The following is a 15,137-nucleotide window of genomic DNA, read 5'->3' as shown; positions in this document are numbered from 1 at the left end:
GGAGCACGCAAGCATAGAACGAACTTCTTTTGTTCGATATATCTCCTAGCAATTGGACGTTCAGTAGTGAATGAAAGGAAGGGGGCATAGTTGACGTATCTCATGTCTTCGTATTTGATATGTTTCTGCCCAAACAGTGAATCTGTTCAAGCCATCTTAAAGCTCCTCTTCTTTCTGAAGGCACGCCAATGTGATCGAGACCATACTGTGTGATGTGTCGCCACACCTCGTAGCAAGACACACTGTCAAGGTCAGGTCCAAGTCCAGCTTTGTTGTCTGTCAGCTCTTGACTCGTTCATCCGTAATGGCAAACCACAGAGGTCTCGTGTTGGGGAGGAAGGAGGAGGGGGCCAGTTTGACTCCAGACTGACGGGAGTGAGGTCCGGTCGTGACAGCAGGGCACCCCGTATTCCCCGGCCTACTAGTCCCAAAGATACTCAGTACAACCGAGAGAGAAAGATGGGGGAGGCTAGTGAGGCCTGGGGGAGGGCGTCGTCTTGTGTCTGGGGTGCGGGCGGAATATTGCCTTGTGTGGCATTGTGGGGATGCTTTCGCCGACGTCTGGGCGCAGGAACATCTTCGCCCAGTCCTTCCCCCAGACATTCCCCTCCCCCTTTCAAACTAACTCTCAGCGAGCAACTCCAGGAATGGGATCGTTCCAGCCTCTTAGCCTTTCGTAATTGTGGCCAGGCTCATTGGTTTGCCGCGCCGCCCAATCATCCTTCACTGGTCAACGGTTGCTGGTTCAAGGATTCGACATCATGGATCCCCCTCCAATCGACCCGCGAGAGACGCAAACGCGAGACTTCCAGAAAAGAAAAATGTATCGATTACAATACGGGAAGAGCAGGTGGGATTGTCTATATAACCCCAGGAATCCCCCCCCGGGTATCTGAGACCGCTTCAACTCCATCCCAACGCCTCGAGCACCGAGAAGAAGGTCCAAGACTCGATCAATCACCAGCCCAGAGATCGCCTCTCATCGTTTTCCCTCCGCCCTTCCTCTCAGAGCTTTAATCCACGATGGCGAGCCGCGACCACCTCTCCATTGAACAGAAGATCCAAGAGAAGACAGCTCAGCATGAGCACCTCGAGGAACCACCCCGACACGAGCTGCGAGGGAGTCTTCGCGCCGACAGCGTGACACGCACCTCGTTCGACCGCCGCCACTCGACATCCATGCCCGGCACCGGCAGTCGCCGTGAAAGCATCCGGAAGAGCTTCGACAGGGCCAACGTCGCCATGGTAAGTCTTTGGCTCTACAGTGGCGCAGTTCGCAACAGGAGGTAGCTGCTCCCAGAACAGGACCGAAAATGGCTAATCCATCCATAATCACAGGTCTTCCCAGATTCGACCCACGTCGAGATGTCCGACGATGAAATGGGTAAGAACTCGATCGACGACATCTCCCCTTCATGGTTCGTCTGGCTGGTCGCTTTGACCGCCTCGATCGCCGGCTCTCTCTTCGGCTACGACACGGGCATCATCTCCGCCGTCCTGGTCTACCTGAACGACGACCTGAACAATCGCTCCGTCTCGTCCAACGAGAAGGAACTTATCACGTCCCTCTGCTCTGGGGGTGCTTTTGTCGGCGCCATCATTGCTGGCCTCACTGCGGATAAGTTTGGCCGCAAAATGGCCATCTATGTCGGTTGTGCTCTGTTCACCATTGGCGCCGTTCTGCAAGCCGCGGCGTATTCGATTGCCCAGATGTCCGTTGGCAGACTCGTTGTCGGATTCGGTGTCGGTTCAGCTGCCATGGTGGTGAGTCTCACTCTGAACTCTCATTACAGAGGGTCCGACGAGTGACTACTAACGACATAACCCAAGGTCCCCCTTTATATCGCCGAGATTGCTCCCACCAAAGTCCGCGGAAGACTTATCGGATTGAACAATATGTCAATCACCGGTGGACAGGTAGTGTCGTATGGAATAGGAGCCGCCTTCGCTCATGTGCCCCACGGATGGCGTTACATGGTTGGCTTGGGGGCTGTCCCTGCCATTATCCTCGCTTGCCTCTTACCGTTCTGTCCGGAATCACCCCGTCAACTTGTCTACCATGGCAGAATCCCCGAAGCTGAAGCAGTCTTGGCCAAGATCTACAAGGGAGCTACGGCCGAACAAGTGCGAGCCAAATGCGCCCTCATCGCAGCCGCCTGCGAGGAAGCCAAGGAACTCAACGACGATCAATCCCGCTGGTCCAAGATCAAGCAACTGCACACCAACCCTGCCTACTTCCGTGCCTTGGTCTGCGCGTGCGGCTTGATGGTCATCTCGCAGATGTCCGGCTTCAACGTCCTGATGTACTACTCCTCCACGCTCTTTGACATTGTGGGCTTCTCGAACCCCGTTGCCGTCGGTCTGGTTGTCGCGGGCACAAACTTCGTCATGACCTGGGTCAACATGATGCTCGTCGATCCCGTGGGCCGCCGCCGACTGCTGATCGCCACCGTCTGGGGCATGAGCGCCGGTCTTGTGGCCGTCGCCATTGCATTCAGCTTCATCCCCATCGACACCAAGACATTGGCCATCAAGACGACAAAGGTGACTACGCCGGCTATCGTGGTGCTCGTCTTCATCATCTGGTTCGTTTTCTTCTATGGCGTCAGTGTTGGTAGGTTCGCTCACCCAGGAGTCACACTTCTCTGATTCCCGAAAACCCAGAATCTTGACTGACACGGATTCTCCCCTAGGCAATACCGCTTGGATGTCAACCGACTTCTTCCCCATGGAAGTCCGGGCCATGGGCACCATGTGGCTCACCTGCTCGTGCTGGGGGTCTAACATCATCGTGTCGTCGACATTCCTGTCCATGATGAAAGGCTTGACGCCGACGGGCGCGTTTGGCTTCTACGCCGGCATCTGCGGCGTCGGCTGGCTCCTGATCATCTTTTTCTACCCGGAGGTGTCTGGCCTGACGCTAGAGGAGATTGGCGAGGTGTTTGAGCACGGATTTGGCGTGCGATATGCGAGCAAGCTGAGGAAGGACAGAAAGGCAGAGATCAAGCAGAGAATGACCAAAAGCGGGAGAACTATCGCCGTCGGACACTAAGTCACCTGCTACCGAAAAGAAGGGGGTGAGAAGTTGCCATTGTTTTGTACCGGGGTTGCGAGATGTTGCCCCGTTGTGTTTTCCCTCTCTCCCGCCCCCCTTTCTCTTGCTAGGTTCACTAGGAGCATGCGCCGGCACGTGGTGGCTGGATATCCGCAATAGATTGGGAGGAACGGAGGACGCAGTTCATATGCACATCAAACGCAGATGCACATATCGCCCGCTGAAATTTCCAGCGGGAAAGGGACATCGACACTAGCCACTCTTGCGCTTTCTTCCATCCATGTGCTCGATCTTTGTCCCTTCTCGCCCTCTTTCGGACTGTTTGTTGAGTGACTGACTGAGTGGCTTGCGGGAATCATCCATGCCCGTAATATGCTCATGCCCATGCCACGGGAACAAAACAAGAAGTCACGAGTCACTCTCGCAAATCTCCTCCAAACAGCTTTCAGCTTCTATCCTCCCGGGCCCCTCGCCCGGGTCGGCAGATTCTGGTCGTCGGCGGCGGACAGGGCGGGGCCGAAGGTGCGCCCGCAGCGGAAGGACCAGTAACGCGACAGGGCGTACCAGACGTAGTTGTCCGCGTTCTGGAGGGACTGGGACTTTCCCGTGCGCGGGTCCGCGGGAAGCTGGTTGATGCGCATGGTGTTGTACGGGCCGTAGGCGCCGCCGGGGACCCAGGGCCCGTCGTAGTCCCAGATGCGGTGGGCGTGGTCCGGGATGAGCCTGTCATAGTCCGGCACGCTGAGGAATATCCACGGCCAGTGCAGGAGCTCGTGCAACACCGTCGATCCGATCACCTTCATGAAGGCCGTGTCGCGGTCGCCGAGCCCCGCGCACCCGAACCCAGGCAGCGGTGTGCCGTCTGGCACGCCGCCGGCTCTGGCCCACGCGGGCGGGTTCTCCGTGTCTTTGAGTGAGAGGCGGTACGTGAACAGTCCGCTCCCGGGACACAGCGAGATCAGGCCCGAGAAGCGCGCGTCGGCGCTCGTGTCGTAGATGGTGTACGCGTTGTCCCCGCTGTCGAGGCACGAGTGGCCACTTGCGGGTGGGTTGAACGGGTTGTCTCCGTAGGCGATGCACAGGGCGAGGAAGTCCGGGTTCCACGTCGAGGCCGGACTCGAGGCCGACAGCAGCTGCGGGATGTCCTGCGCGTTGATTTCCATGAACAGGTCCATGTTCGCGATCGTCCTGAATACCCGCTGCACGAACGTGTAGTCTTGTGGTTGGAAGTATCGCAGAAACGCCTGCGTTGGGAAATAAATAAGGATTTAGTCTGATGAGCGGATTGTTTGCTAATTTTTATTTTTATTTTTTGAGGGCCGGCCGGGGTGCCGCCGCTCTCGCACTTACCGGGTCACAGTCAGTGGCGGTTATCGCGACCACCTTTGCAAGCGTCAAGGCATCTTTGAACGCCTGCGTGACATTCCGCTTCGCGTTTTGAACCGTGCCTGGCGGGTAGGCGAAAACGGGGGTTGCTGCGAAGCTCAGATTCAGGTTGAAAAGGAGCAGGAGAGCAAGTGTCGGCACCCCTCGTGCTCCAGCCTTGAAGTTCATCATCTTGCTCGGCTGGGGGGTGCTGGGTGGATGCCGAACACACATATGGAACGGAGACGTATGGTCAAAGAAGACTCACATCTGCTTCCAAGTGAGGTTTCTCTTTTCTTGGATAGAAAGAAAGACGCGCCTCACGAGTTCTTGTACCTGACCTTGACAGATCTGATTGGATTCACTCACCATCTTCACTCAATCAGTGAAGGAGACGCGTGAAGTGTCACAGGTTCCCTGTGTTAGCTGCGAATGGCACTGAACATCTACCAGGAAGCGCAGGGATCTCGAGGTCTGATAACAGTTTCATGCTGTCGAGCCATTCTTCAACACAGACCGCGAGGAAGAGTGAACAGTCAGAGTATCTTCTGTTTTTTCCTCGAAGTGCAAAATCTTAGACAGAGATTCGCGTTTCAGCAACGGCTTTCTTAGTAGCTCGCGCCCTAGAATACACAAACATCAGCTCAAAAGCGTGTGATTCAGCTGAAAGATGGGGTGATATTAGGTTCAGTGGTAGTATGTATCTCAACGGGTCTGTTTCTGGTCAGGGGAAAGCCCGTCCATTCTCAGAACACGTTCCCCGGTCCCTTCCAGTTGAGAACAGCCACGGGTTCTTTGACTGGAGTCATCTTCATCAACTTGCCGTAGAACTCCATGCTTCTCTCTTTCCCATGGCCGACAATGCACATACTCCGTCTCAAGTGGGGCATGTCCTCGACGACTTCTTGGACACAGCTGATGAGCCACTTCCCCAGGCCCCGACCCTGCCATTCAGGGAGGATAAAGACGTCCGTTAAATAGAGCAAAGTAACGCGATCGGTGATACAACGGGCAAAGCCGATAAGCGAAGGCGTCTGTTCCTCTCGGTTTGGTCCTTCTGACCGTGGATGGGCTGTGGTATTATCACCGCTCACGTCTGGTTTGACAGATGTAGCGGTCTCACGTAATGTCTCCGCAGGGTCAGAAGGCGCCAGAGCAGTACCTGTCTGACCTCGACCTGCCAGCGGAGGCGGTTCCGGTGTAGGCGAGTAGAGGCCAAAGGACAGTGAATTATCCAGCATATCACGCATCACTGGTTCCGGGAGTGGTGAAGCCCAATACATCTCCTCCGAGGCAAAGGCCTGATTAAGCGCGTCGATAGGGATCAATGATGTGTCCGTTGATATTATGAAGCCATCTCGAGTCCATGTTTTGGACGTCTCCACGGCCGGGGCGACGTGAGACATTCTGTCTGCTAGAGTCGCAAGGTACGAGCCTCGAGCGTCCTGTTGGGCCGTAGTTGAAATCAGTAAAGATCAATTGAACTGGTGGTACGGCTGAAGGGGCTTCTGGGAATGTCACTTCCAAAGGACCCTGTACTCTGCACATAATATATATGGTGAATTTGTGAGGATGGTGCTGCTGTTCTGACTCACGAAGTTCTTATGTCTCCACTCCCTCATTTTCCAATTCTGGTAAGTTTTCCGATTGTGTACTTGAGTTATTGATGTTGCGAGGCTGCAAAAGGCAATGGAAGCAGGGGTCAAAACAAGATTGTCAGGGTCAATGTCAATCCAGCAATAGGAGTTCAGCAATGCTCGCATGCTACAGCAATCCTCATCAAGAGGCAAAGTGCATTACAGTCCTCTACCCAAAACGAAACTTCGCTTCGCCAAGTCAGTTAGGTTACAAAATCCATCATCGCAAGAAGCAGAGGCCCAGGCTCAGGGCCTAGAGGCTGAACACGGTCAATCAATCACAATTCTGGCTTCATTCTCATTTCCTGCTTCTCCATCGAGTCGAGCGGCTCCTCAAACTCTTTCCCGGCCGGTCCAAAGTATACTTCAAACAAGTTCCTCAAATCCTTCGCTCGCAACTCCATGTGGTCACCAGGCAAGCTTACGAACCTCAAGCCGCCCTTTTCATCCAACTTCTTCAGCCCAATCCAGTCTTCCTTGTAAATAGGCCTAGATCTCAGGGGCGTGACCGAGTTTTCGGTTTGGTTGAATTCTGCGAACCATGCACTCTCCTTGGGAATCAGGGTCTTGTCGTTGAAAAAGAGGATCATCACGAGCCTTTCCAAGGTCGCCAAGTTTTGGGCGTACGTGACGTTCTTGAGTGTGCGCTCGTTGTTGATGTCCGCCAGATAATTTGAGTGCTGGAGGTAGTTGTCAAAGTCTTTGGTATCGCGGTAATACTGGGCAGGAACCAGTCTCGATTGGATGAAGTCGGACCAGACAGTGCTGCTCTTTAGAAGTGCATTGGCGCCTTGACAAATCCAATCCGATGGCGAGGCGCATTTCTGAAACTCGGCGATACCATTGTGCGGAGATCCAAAAGTGATTAAGGATCGAACCTTCGGTGCCCAGTTGCCGCACCTCTCGACATAGCCTCTCAGAAACACGCCACCTTGGCTGAATCCAATAGCGTCGACGGCCGGTGCCGTACGCAGAATATTGTCATCAGCCAGCATGTGACAGACGGAATCGACTTGTTGGGTGACGTTTCCGAAGAACGAAGCCTGGCGATCTGCAGAGCCGGGGCTACCTCCCAGGGAGATGATGTATGTATATGTCCCCGGGTGGATGTTATCCAACATAGCGGCCACTTCTTTAATTCCTTTTGCATCAGCCGAGTCTCCCAGACCGTGCCAGATCACCACGGGAAGAGGTTGATCGTCGTCGGACCCGTCGTCGGCTACCTTCGCGGCTGAGAAATACTTGGGGGAAAGCCTTGTAACCTTGACCCAGTCGTCTTCGACAATCTTCTCGACGGTATGAGGGGAGTAAGCGATTTTGGGGGTGAGTCTGAGCTTGTCTGCACCCTCCTCCTCCGCCTCTTCAGCAACATGCGATGTCCGCCTTCCGGCATATTTTGGTGATAATTGCACGTCGTGTGCAGCGTGCTCGGACAACCGGTCAAGAGAGGCTCCAGGTTGAGTCTGGAAGACTTCGGATTCAGGAAGGATAACGATGGAGACGACAACGGCAGGCAGCGCCAAGAGGCCCGACAACAGCGTGAACCGCATGTTTGCAGCCGTCGACGTGTGCAAAACTACTAAGAGAGATGCAAGAATCGATGAGCTCAACTGAAGACCAGCTTCACGATGGAAAGAATGATGTTGCCTGCGATGGGTTGCTGACTTATCCACCAAGCTACTTGGTGACTCGGACGATGTCCTTAGTGACACCCACATCCCTGCTCGCTGGAGTCCGGACGCGCAAACCCCAGATCTTGGCAGGCACCAGCGCACGATTTTACGTCATCAGCGTGGATGCTTGAGTGCTGGTTATGTTGGAATTGGATATCCTTCTTGTGCCTTATATCGACCATTGATAGCATTGTGTATCCCCTATACTCTCTGGAAAGCAATGAAAAAGACACCCTCCCCGTAAGTTCCGACGCCAGCCATCCGGTGGGTATCATGAGAAGCCAGCCATCCTCCCCGTTTTTCGTCTCCCGGGAAGTGCATAAAACCTCCTTTTGCCAATCCAGACTCCGAATGCAATCGATATTTCCCTCATCCTAGCAGGCCCAATCCATCTTCCTCGGCTACAAGAACCCGCACCTTCTTCAAATCCTGAGTCCACTTCCTCGTGACGTGCAGCCACATTTGCTTCTCGTCTGACCGCTTCTCTTCGACAAATTTCTCCAAACTCGGCTTAGTCTGCCACTCTTCCCACCTTCGCCCATCTCTTACCAGCATCTCGCATGTGAGGTGAGGATATTGCGCCCGTGCCGATGCAATGGCGTCTCTGTCTGCCTTCATGCGGAATTCTTCCAATTGACAAGGCGGACAAGGGTGATCCTGGTGAGGTAGATACGTCGGCAAGCCCATGTAATGGGGCGTCGGGTAGTGCGAAGATGAGGTACACGAGAAACGAAATCCCTTGGAGGAGAATGATGTTGATCGACTGAATCTGTGTCCTAACTCCCCACATTCTGCAGGCTGTCGAGCTACTCCTGGAAGAGGGGCGGCGACCTTGGAAGGTACTCGAGACATCGGAGAGGACGGTGGCGTGATAGAGGAGCCCGATGAGTTGGAATCTAAGCTTCCAGTCGACGAAGAGGAGCATCCTCGTGACGATACAGGCCGAAGGTTCGAGCCCGAAAGCCTGTTCTGACAGTTGTAGCATTTGTAGGGCTGCTGGGGGAGCTTCACGCCCGTCGTCTTGAGGAGGGGACATGGCCCCAAATTGCATATCTCGAAGCCCATCAGAATACCATGTCCACAACAAAACCGTAGCACATGAGCCTTGCACATCTCGAGAGTTGTCCTTTTCTAGAGTATTGGGTGAAATGGTGGTAGGAGGTCGCCCGAGTAGTGTGTAGAGTGGAGATTGTTGAAGGGGGCAAAAAGAGCGCAGATGAAACGGCAAATGCTTCGAAGTTCCGAGGTCTATAGTGGCATTCTCAATAGATGACGCGTGGACATTGAGGCATCAGACAAACAGGTTTCGGCATCTACCGACTGATGTGCTGGTTGTCCGGGATTGAGGCGTAGGAAACGCGGGGGGAAAGGAAGGGCTGGTGTGCAGGAACAGCCAAAACAAAGTATCCGTCCAACGCCCCGACGGCGAATCGCAGGGTTCTTGCTGTCGAGCTTTGGGCAGCAGCGCGTATGCAGAGCGGTTTGTACAACCCGAAGTAAGCGAGGCGTCACGGCGTCATGAGACTCTGCGAGCGAAGAGCTGTCGAGGGCCGCCGAGGCCTTATACAGAAGGATCCGAAAGTCCGTGTCAAAGATGGACGAGGTCTGAGGTCGCGGAGATGACAGGGTAATTAACCGTCGACCGGGAGTTTCAAGAGTCCCACAACAGGTGGCGCTGACGAGCAATTAATACTATGACGGTAACTGCCATGAACGAGCGGCACAGAGAGGGTCCAAGTTGGCTTCGGGTGCCAACGAGGGAACTCTGGAAGCAAATGGCGGGCAGCGAATAACGACGAGGGGGGAGAGGTTTAATGGAGAAGGGAAAAATTGAGAGAATCAGGATAACCGGGGGTAGGGTCGATGGGCTAGGGAAAAAAAGAAAGACGAAAAGGTGAAAAGAGACGCAACCAAGCAGAACAAAAAATACATAGAACGGAGACGGTCGTCAAAGGAATGAACTCTGATCGGCTGGGATAGGGTCGATTGACGAAGAGAATAGTTTTTTTCGTTGGACGGTTTGAGCGAGGTGGAGATGGCACCAATGAGGGGTGTGTAGGGGTCTCCGGGTGTCACTAGGCGCAGTTGCAGCACACCAAGGCGGCGTTGCAGCAGCGGCGCAGGTGGAAAAGGAAAAAGGGTGGGATGTCGAAATGTACAGTGGGAGCCATGAGGACACCACCTGTCGATCGCCCCTCGCGGGGTGGGATGTTCAAGCATGGTGTCGCCTGTTGGGGCTAAGGGTTTCCCGAGGAGCTGGTGGGCTGCTACGTACCGAGGGGTTGCGTTGTTGAGCTTTACCTAGGGCCGCCCAGCTTGTTTCTCTCTCTTGGCTGCAACAGGTGCACAGTGAGCAGCGGACTCCCACCTGACCCCGCCTCTCTGCTTGCAAGTGGGTTGGACCTTACCCTCACTCACTTCTTTTCTGCCCACTCTCACGCTCTCTCTTTCCTTTGATGGAACAAACTTCGCTGGCTTACCCACTGCTTTATCGTGGGGTTTTCTTTTGGAGATATCCCGTTCTCATGTCATCATTTAAGCCCTCTGTGCGGCATTATTTCTGCGGCATGCCGCCTTGGGCCAGCAATGATTTCTCCGGCCTTCCCTCGCCGGCGGTTGCAACTCTGAGGATGACGACGGCCTCGGAAGAGGACAACAGAGGAAGAAAGGGTTGCATTGACAAGCGACAACGAGCAGGGTAAAATCATGGCGAAAGACGGCAGGCTTCGCCCCCAGAACATGACAAGACGAACCACTGGGGTTTTTTTTGGGCTCCGAAGGGTCTCGAAAACTCGGCCAATAACCAACCGGGGTACCCAACACGGTAACGTGGGCCAGACTCATCTCTGCTCGGGAGCATAGACTTTTGATGGCTGTCCCTCCCGAGATCAACCCAGAAAACATGTCTGGCCTGGGCCTTCGTATTGCACGGCTTCTCTCGGGATTCCAGAAGGCGCGCTTCGCTAGGCAAGCTCTCTAGAGACCATGACTCGTCCACCTCGTCCAAGTCCCACCAGCGGTTGTTTCCAGCAATCAATATTCCCTGCACGATGCGCGTCAACGTCAACCCCAGAAATGCCACGCCCGACCCTCCGCAAATGATGGCTCTCCATATTCGCATTATTGCTGGCTATAATATCTCTGAACCAGCTTACTTGGGCCGGATTTCGAATTAGAATTTAGGTGCAGACACGAAAGGGAGACGACGCTAGGTAAGTGTGGAAAGCTGCTCAAGCGTGCTTCCCTTCGACGGGAAATGATGTCCGCCGTCAATGACGACGCACATGTCCCGACCAGTGCCACATGCTCTGTTATCGGGTGGATACCTGGAACAGTGAGACGTGCCGCTAATCTGGGCTCTGACAGGTCCGGGAAGAGAATGACGGCATTGGCAGGATCGTAGGAGAGGGATACGGACCTTGTACATACGCAAGCACTTTTCTCGGGCAGATACCGTGGGTCACTGCCATCTTCGATAAGCACAATTTCGGTCCTGCGTCAGGAACCATGTTTTGCGCAGGATCATTGCTCAACGGGGCCCTCAGCAAGTACCGCGCTGAGTTTGTCACCAGGACGGCGGACGTCTCCGGTCAAGAGTGTTTCGCTTCGAGCGCACCTTCATTCGAAACTGATTGACCGATTATGAATGGATCTTGAATTTTGTCTACTTGTAGGGATACCCGATTCCGAGCAAACCCCTCCTGGTGGTACATACCTGTGTCTCGTCAATCAGCCGTCAGGTAGACAAAGGGCCAGCCCCGTCTTGATAGCCACGAATTTAGTTCGCGCGCTCGACCTTTCTTCACGCCTGACCTCCCTAAATGGGCACTGCTTAGCAGCTGCATTTATCTTCAATCACCTGACTCATTGGTTGCTGTGTTGTAGTACATGACGATTTTCTGGATCTTGAAAACATTGTCACGATTCGGAGGTCCAGCTGTCCAACCTGTCGCAGCAGTCATTAGAGACAGCTGTGACAACACCGAAACACACTCGGTACGCACCTTTATCACCGTTCGCCCAGTTATTCCACACCATTTGGCCCGGCACGTTTGGGATGTTGTCGGTGAAGTTTTTCTGACAAACGCCGTCAATGTAAAAAGCTGTGAAGTCCGCCGTCCAGTCAATTCGATACTCATGGGCATGGGTTGTGCAGCTAGGCGGAGCCGGTCCACTTTCGGACGATTTGTCTATCTTGGTGGGATCCACGGCTTGATTCGTGTACCAGAGGGGTATTGGGGCGTCGAGGCCGTTGTTCGATAGCGATGCTGGATCGGTCAAGTATTCGATATCACACTCTTGGGTGTCATTCTTATAGAAAAACATGCCTATCGTTGTTAGAATATACGGTTGCCGAGAAGACGATCAACGTGGAGACAGACCATGGCAGGTGCCGGGTTCCGTGCTGAACATGGCAGTGGTTCGAAAGCTTCCGAACAAGATGTTTTCATCCACGGTCGTTACCTCAGCGCAGCTGATTGCATAGCCATTCTGCTTCGAGGGTTTCTGGCCTCCTGGAACTGCCAAACGGAGGAATCCCTTGGAGCACCGAACGTTTGCCGGGTCGTATCGCTCGTTGTAGGGAATGCTATCCGAATCCCTGCAGTGAACAATGTAGTTGCTCTTTGTGAGACCATCGGGCAGCAAGTGTCCCTCGAATGCGTACACGGCTCGTTTGGAGAATCTGCCAACGTTTGGCACCACCCACACGTCCCCGTCTTTAGTCACTCTTTGGTCCGCACCAGGGTTCTCGACGCTTGGGCTTGGTGTCTTCGGGGATGCAGGGCTTGTGTCCTCTGAGAAAAAAGGAGTTAACAGCGTCCCGTGGTGACCCACGTGCGCCGGTGTGTGCCGATCAAGGGAAGTGAATTGGGAGAGGAAGGATCAAGAAGGCGGAAATCACAATCTGCATGATGAAGACGTGCAGTGTCTTAGGAATAGGACCAGTCTCGTAGACTGATACTTGAGACGTTGCCCATGGTGTTGGAATCATCGCATGATTGTTCCCAGGTGTGATACAGAGATGTGTCAGGTCGTGGTGTTGACTTACTAGCCGTCGCCTGTGCAGTTGGCTGATTCTCCTCAACCTGCTCTGTTCGACGTCTGCCACAGCAACCAACGACTGCGCTCTGCTAGAGTTCCTTCACTTGCAGCATGACGGCTCAGATACGAGTTATGGGTGGTACGTAGGAATAGGAATTCTGCGACAATGTCAACATGTGGTCCAGTGGCCCCGTACCCCTGACTGTGCCTAAGGCCCGGGATATCACATACCTTCGAAGAGCGGAATAACAGTGCTTGAAACACAATTGTGAGGTATCAGATGAGCGGGTGCAGCAGCAGCTGGTAGGATGATCATATTTGGTCTTGGGGAGTGAGAGGAAGACCTGAGAAATTGACTGCGCCCCTCAGTCTGAGCTGCCAACGCCCCCTGAGCTTTCCATCAAGTTCCCATGAATGAGAAGGCGCGAGACGAGAAGCCAAAGCCCAATATCTAAGCTCAAAATTCCCACTTGACCTCATACCCAAAGACAGTTCTGCGAAGTGTTTCATCTCCAGGATCGTTTTCAAACATGACTTTATCCATGGTTTGCTCTAATATTTTATTAACCACAAAGCCATCGGCGCGAGCCAGTTCAAAGAAATGGAGATCTTTGTCAAGCAACCAAGGGCGATAAGGCGTGAAAAATACTAGAGCAACTGACTCGCTTGTCCTTTTCAAGCAGTTACGGAGTGTGGTCAGCAGCTTTGCATGCTCCGAGTGGTTGAACAAGACGTCGGCCAGGATCAAAAGATCAAATCCGTCAATATCAGGCAGAACATGACATTTCAAAGCCTCGCACAGGCTGCCCCAAACGAAGCCCTCTATTACAATGTTTGACTTGTTTGCTAGAGCGGTGCAATGCTCCACGTTGTAACGCAGGTTCGCGATCAAGTCATGGTCTGGATAGTCTGTCACCACGACTTTTCGAGCTCCCAAGATAGCGGCAACTAGGCTTGGAAGGCCAGCGCCGGCACCCAGCTCCAAGACAGTTTTGTTCTGCACGAGCTGTTTCGCATTCTTCTCGAGATACATGGACACGACTTGACCCGCGTTCCAGAGCAGATGGCCCTGGACGAGGAATTAGCAGGACGAAGAACCCTCTAAATGAATTGACCAAAATCACACCCAAAGAGGACTATGGCCTACAAGTCGAAGCGTGAGACACTGGCCACTTTTCAGGGTGTACCTGGTGAAGGTCGGTGGCTTTTCGGGCTCGTAGAAATCAGCAGGCTCTTGAAACATGTCAAGGGATGTGGAAACGTCCGCGTCTTCGCTGTGAGCCGTCATGTTCTGTGGTAAATATGGTAGAAAGGATGCCATAGATGATGTTACCAACATTTAAAGGGGGTCAAAGGGGGACAGCGAGGTCAAATTTTCCACACGTGGCGCTTGGCACGTTCAATGATCCGCCATATTTTTTCCCTCTGCAACTTTTGCGTCGCTAACACAAGAATCAGATCTAGATGTTGCTGCCGGTGCTCCTGCCCAAATACTGCATGTCTGCACGCGATCGCCTTGTCGCTGCGAGCTTTGACAAAGGAAGCTCTGAAACATTCACGATTGCATTGGCTTCTTAAACGATCCATAATGAGGCTCAAATCTGCTACGAACAGGTGACGGTGCTGCCTCGAACAAGAGGGACTCAGTCCACCGCCGAGTCACTAAGCGCCAGATATCGGATACCGTTTTCACCACCCCTTCGAAATTCTCGCTGTAATACTGGGAAACCGATATGAGTCCATGGTGGTGATGACTCTAGGCAGTGCGAATCAAGCACTTCTAACATCATGTGATGATAGTGGTACCTTGTGCGTCGAGTCTCGAGACGTATCATACTTGTTTGCAATATGGTACGTCGTCCTCGTGGATACTTGGCTGCCTGAGGCTGCTGTCTCCAGTCTTCAGGTCGACAGTACGACAATCCTCCGCTTCCGTCCTTTCCCGAAGGCCTTGAGCTTGACGGCCGTCATTTTGGGTGTCAGGAACGTGCCAGATCGGCTTTCCTTGCGATAGGAGCATCAGGAATGATCAGATAATATGGAGCCTGGTTGCAGATCAAGTGCGACATCTGGTACTCGGTACCGGGTACATATCCAAACACAAGGGCAATGCAGCCCTTGGCCTTGATGGCCTTCTCGCCAAGCAATGCTGGAAGGCAGTTTTCTCAGGGGCCTGCTCCAGAAATCACTACTCGGTACAGCTTTTGACACTAGTTTTCATTCCGTTCATCCATAGATTCTCGAAACGTGTGTTGGACAATTTCTCACGTTTACCTAACAAGTAGTCATTAGCATTGACCCATGGACTCAACTGAGCGCTTAACAATGCAATCCAAGCCAGCAAGATTGAGAAGACTCATACTT

At 53.4% G+C, this 15,137-nt stretch overlaps 7 protein-coding genes across 7 annotated transcripts; 1 reads left to right on the top strand and 6 right to left on the bottom strand.

The window, feature by feature from the left end:
* Nucleotides 1–1,023: 1,023 nt before the first annotated feature.
* Z519_04867 (uncharacterized protein) lies at nt 1,024–3,052 on the top strand (the record flags this gene model as incomplete). The annotated part of the gene is made up of 4 exons (XM_016762611.1): nt 1,024–1,245; nt 1,339–1,764; nt 1,831–2,614; nt 2,694–3,052. The coding sequence occupies 4 exons, from the start codon at nt 1,024–1,026 to the stop codon at nt 3,050–3,052; spliced, it is 1,791 nt and encodes a 596-aa protein (XP_016621558.1).
* Nucleotides 3,053–3,507: 455 nt separating this feature from the next.
* Z519_04866 (uncharacterized protein) lies at nt 3,508–4,612 on the bottom strand (the record flags this gene model as incomplete). The annotated part of the gene is made up of 2 exons (XM_016762610.1): nt 3,508–4,299; nt 4,406–4,612. The coding sequence occupies 2 exons, from the start codon at nt 4,610–4,612 to the stop codon at nt 3,508–3,510; spliced, it is 999 nt and encodes a 332-aa protein (XP_016621557.1).
* A 554-nt stretch (nt 4,613–5,166) lies between these two features.
* Z519_04865 (uncharacterized protein) lies at nt 5,167–5,826 on the bottom strand (the record flags this gene model as incomplete). Its single annotated transcript, XM_016762609.1, has 1 exon — nt 5,167–5,826. The coding sequence occupies one exon, from the start codon at nt 5,824–5,826 to the stop codon at nt 5,167–5,169; it is 660 nt and encodes a 219-aa protein (XP_016621556.1).
* A 509-nt stretch (nt 5,827–6,335) lies between these two features.
* Nucleotides 6,336–7,607, bottom strand: Z519_04864 (uncharacterized protein; the record flags this gene model as incomplete). Its single annotated transcript, XM_016762608.1, has 1 exon — nt 6,336–7,607. The coding sequence occupies one exon, from the start codon at nt 7,605–7,607 to the stop codon at nt 6,336–6,338; it is 1,272 nt and encodes a 423-aa protein (XP_016621555.1).
* Nucleotides 7,608–8,241: 634 nt separating this feature from the next.
* On the bottom strand, nt 8,242–8,766 carry Z519_04863 (uncharacterized protein; the record flags this gene model as incomplete). Its single annotated transcript, XM_016762607.1, has 1 exon — nt 8,242–8,766. The coding sequence occupies one exon, from the start codon at nt 8,764–8,766 to the stop codon at nt 8,242–8,244; it is 525 nt and encodes a 174-aa protein (XP_016621554.1).
* A 2,815-nt stretch (nt 8,767–11,581) lies between these two features.
* Nucleotides 11,582–13,089, bottom strand: Z519_04862 (uncharacterized protein; the record flags this gene model as incomplete). The annotated part of the gene is made up of 4 exons (XM_016762606.1): nt 11,582–11,676; nt 11,735–12,058; nt 12,113–12,526; nt 13,005–13,089. 4 exons carry the CDS (start codon nt 13,087–13,089, stop codon nt 11,582–11,584), a joined length of 918 nt encoding a protein of 305 aa, XP_016621553.1.
* A 141-nt stretch (nt 13,090–13,230) lies between these two features.
* Z519_04861 (uncharacterized protein) lies at nt 13,231–14,061 on the bottom strand (the record flags this gene model as incomplete). Its single annotated transcript, XM_016762605.1, has 2 exons — nt 13,231–13,842; nt 13,921–14,061. The coding sequence occupies 2 exons, from the start codon at nt 14,059–14,061 to the stop codon at nt 13,231–13,233; spliced, it is 753 nt and encodes a 250-aa protein (XP_016621552.1).
* Between the last annotated feature and the right edge of the window lie 1,076 nt (nt 14,062–15,137).

This window comes from Cladophialophora bantiana (assembly GCF_000835475.1).
Source record: "Cladophialophora bantiana CBS 173.52 unplaced genomic scaffold supercont1.6, whole genome shotgun sequence".
Lineage (NCBI taxonomy): Eukaryota > Fungi > Ascomycota > Eurotiomycetes > Chaetothyriales > Herpotrichiellaceae > Cladophialophora > Cladophialophora bantiana.
This window is presented reverse-complemented; position numbering and strand designations above follow the sequence as displayed.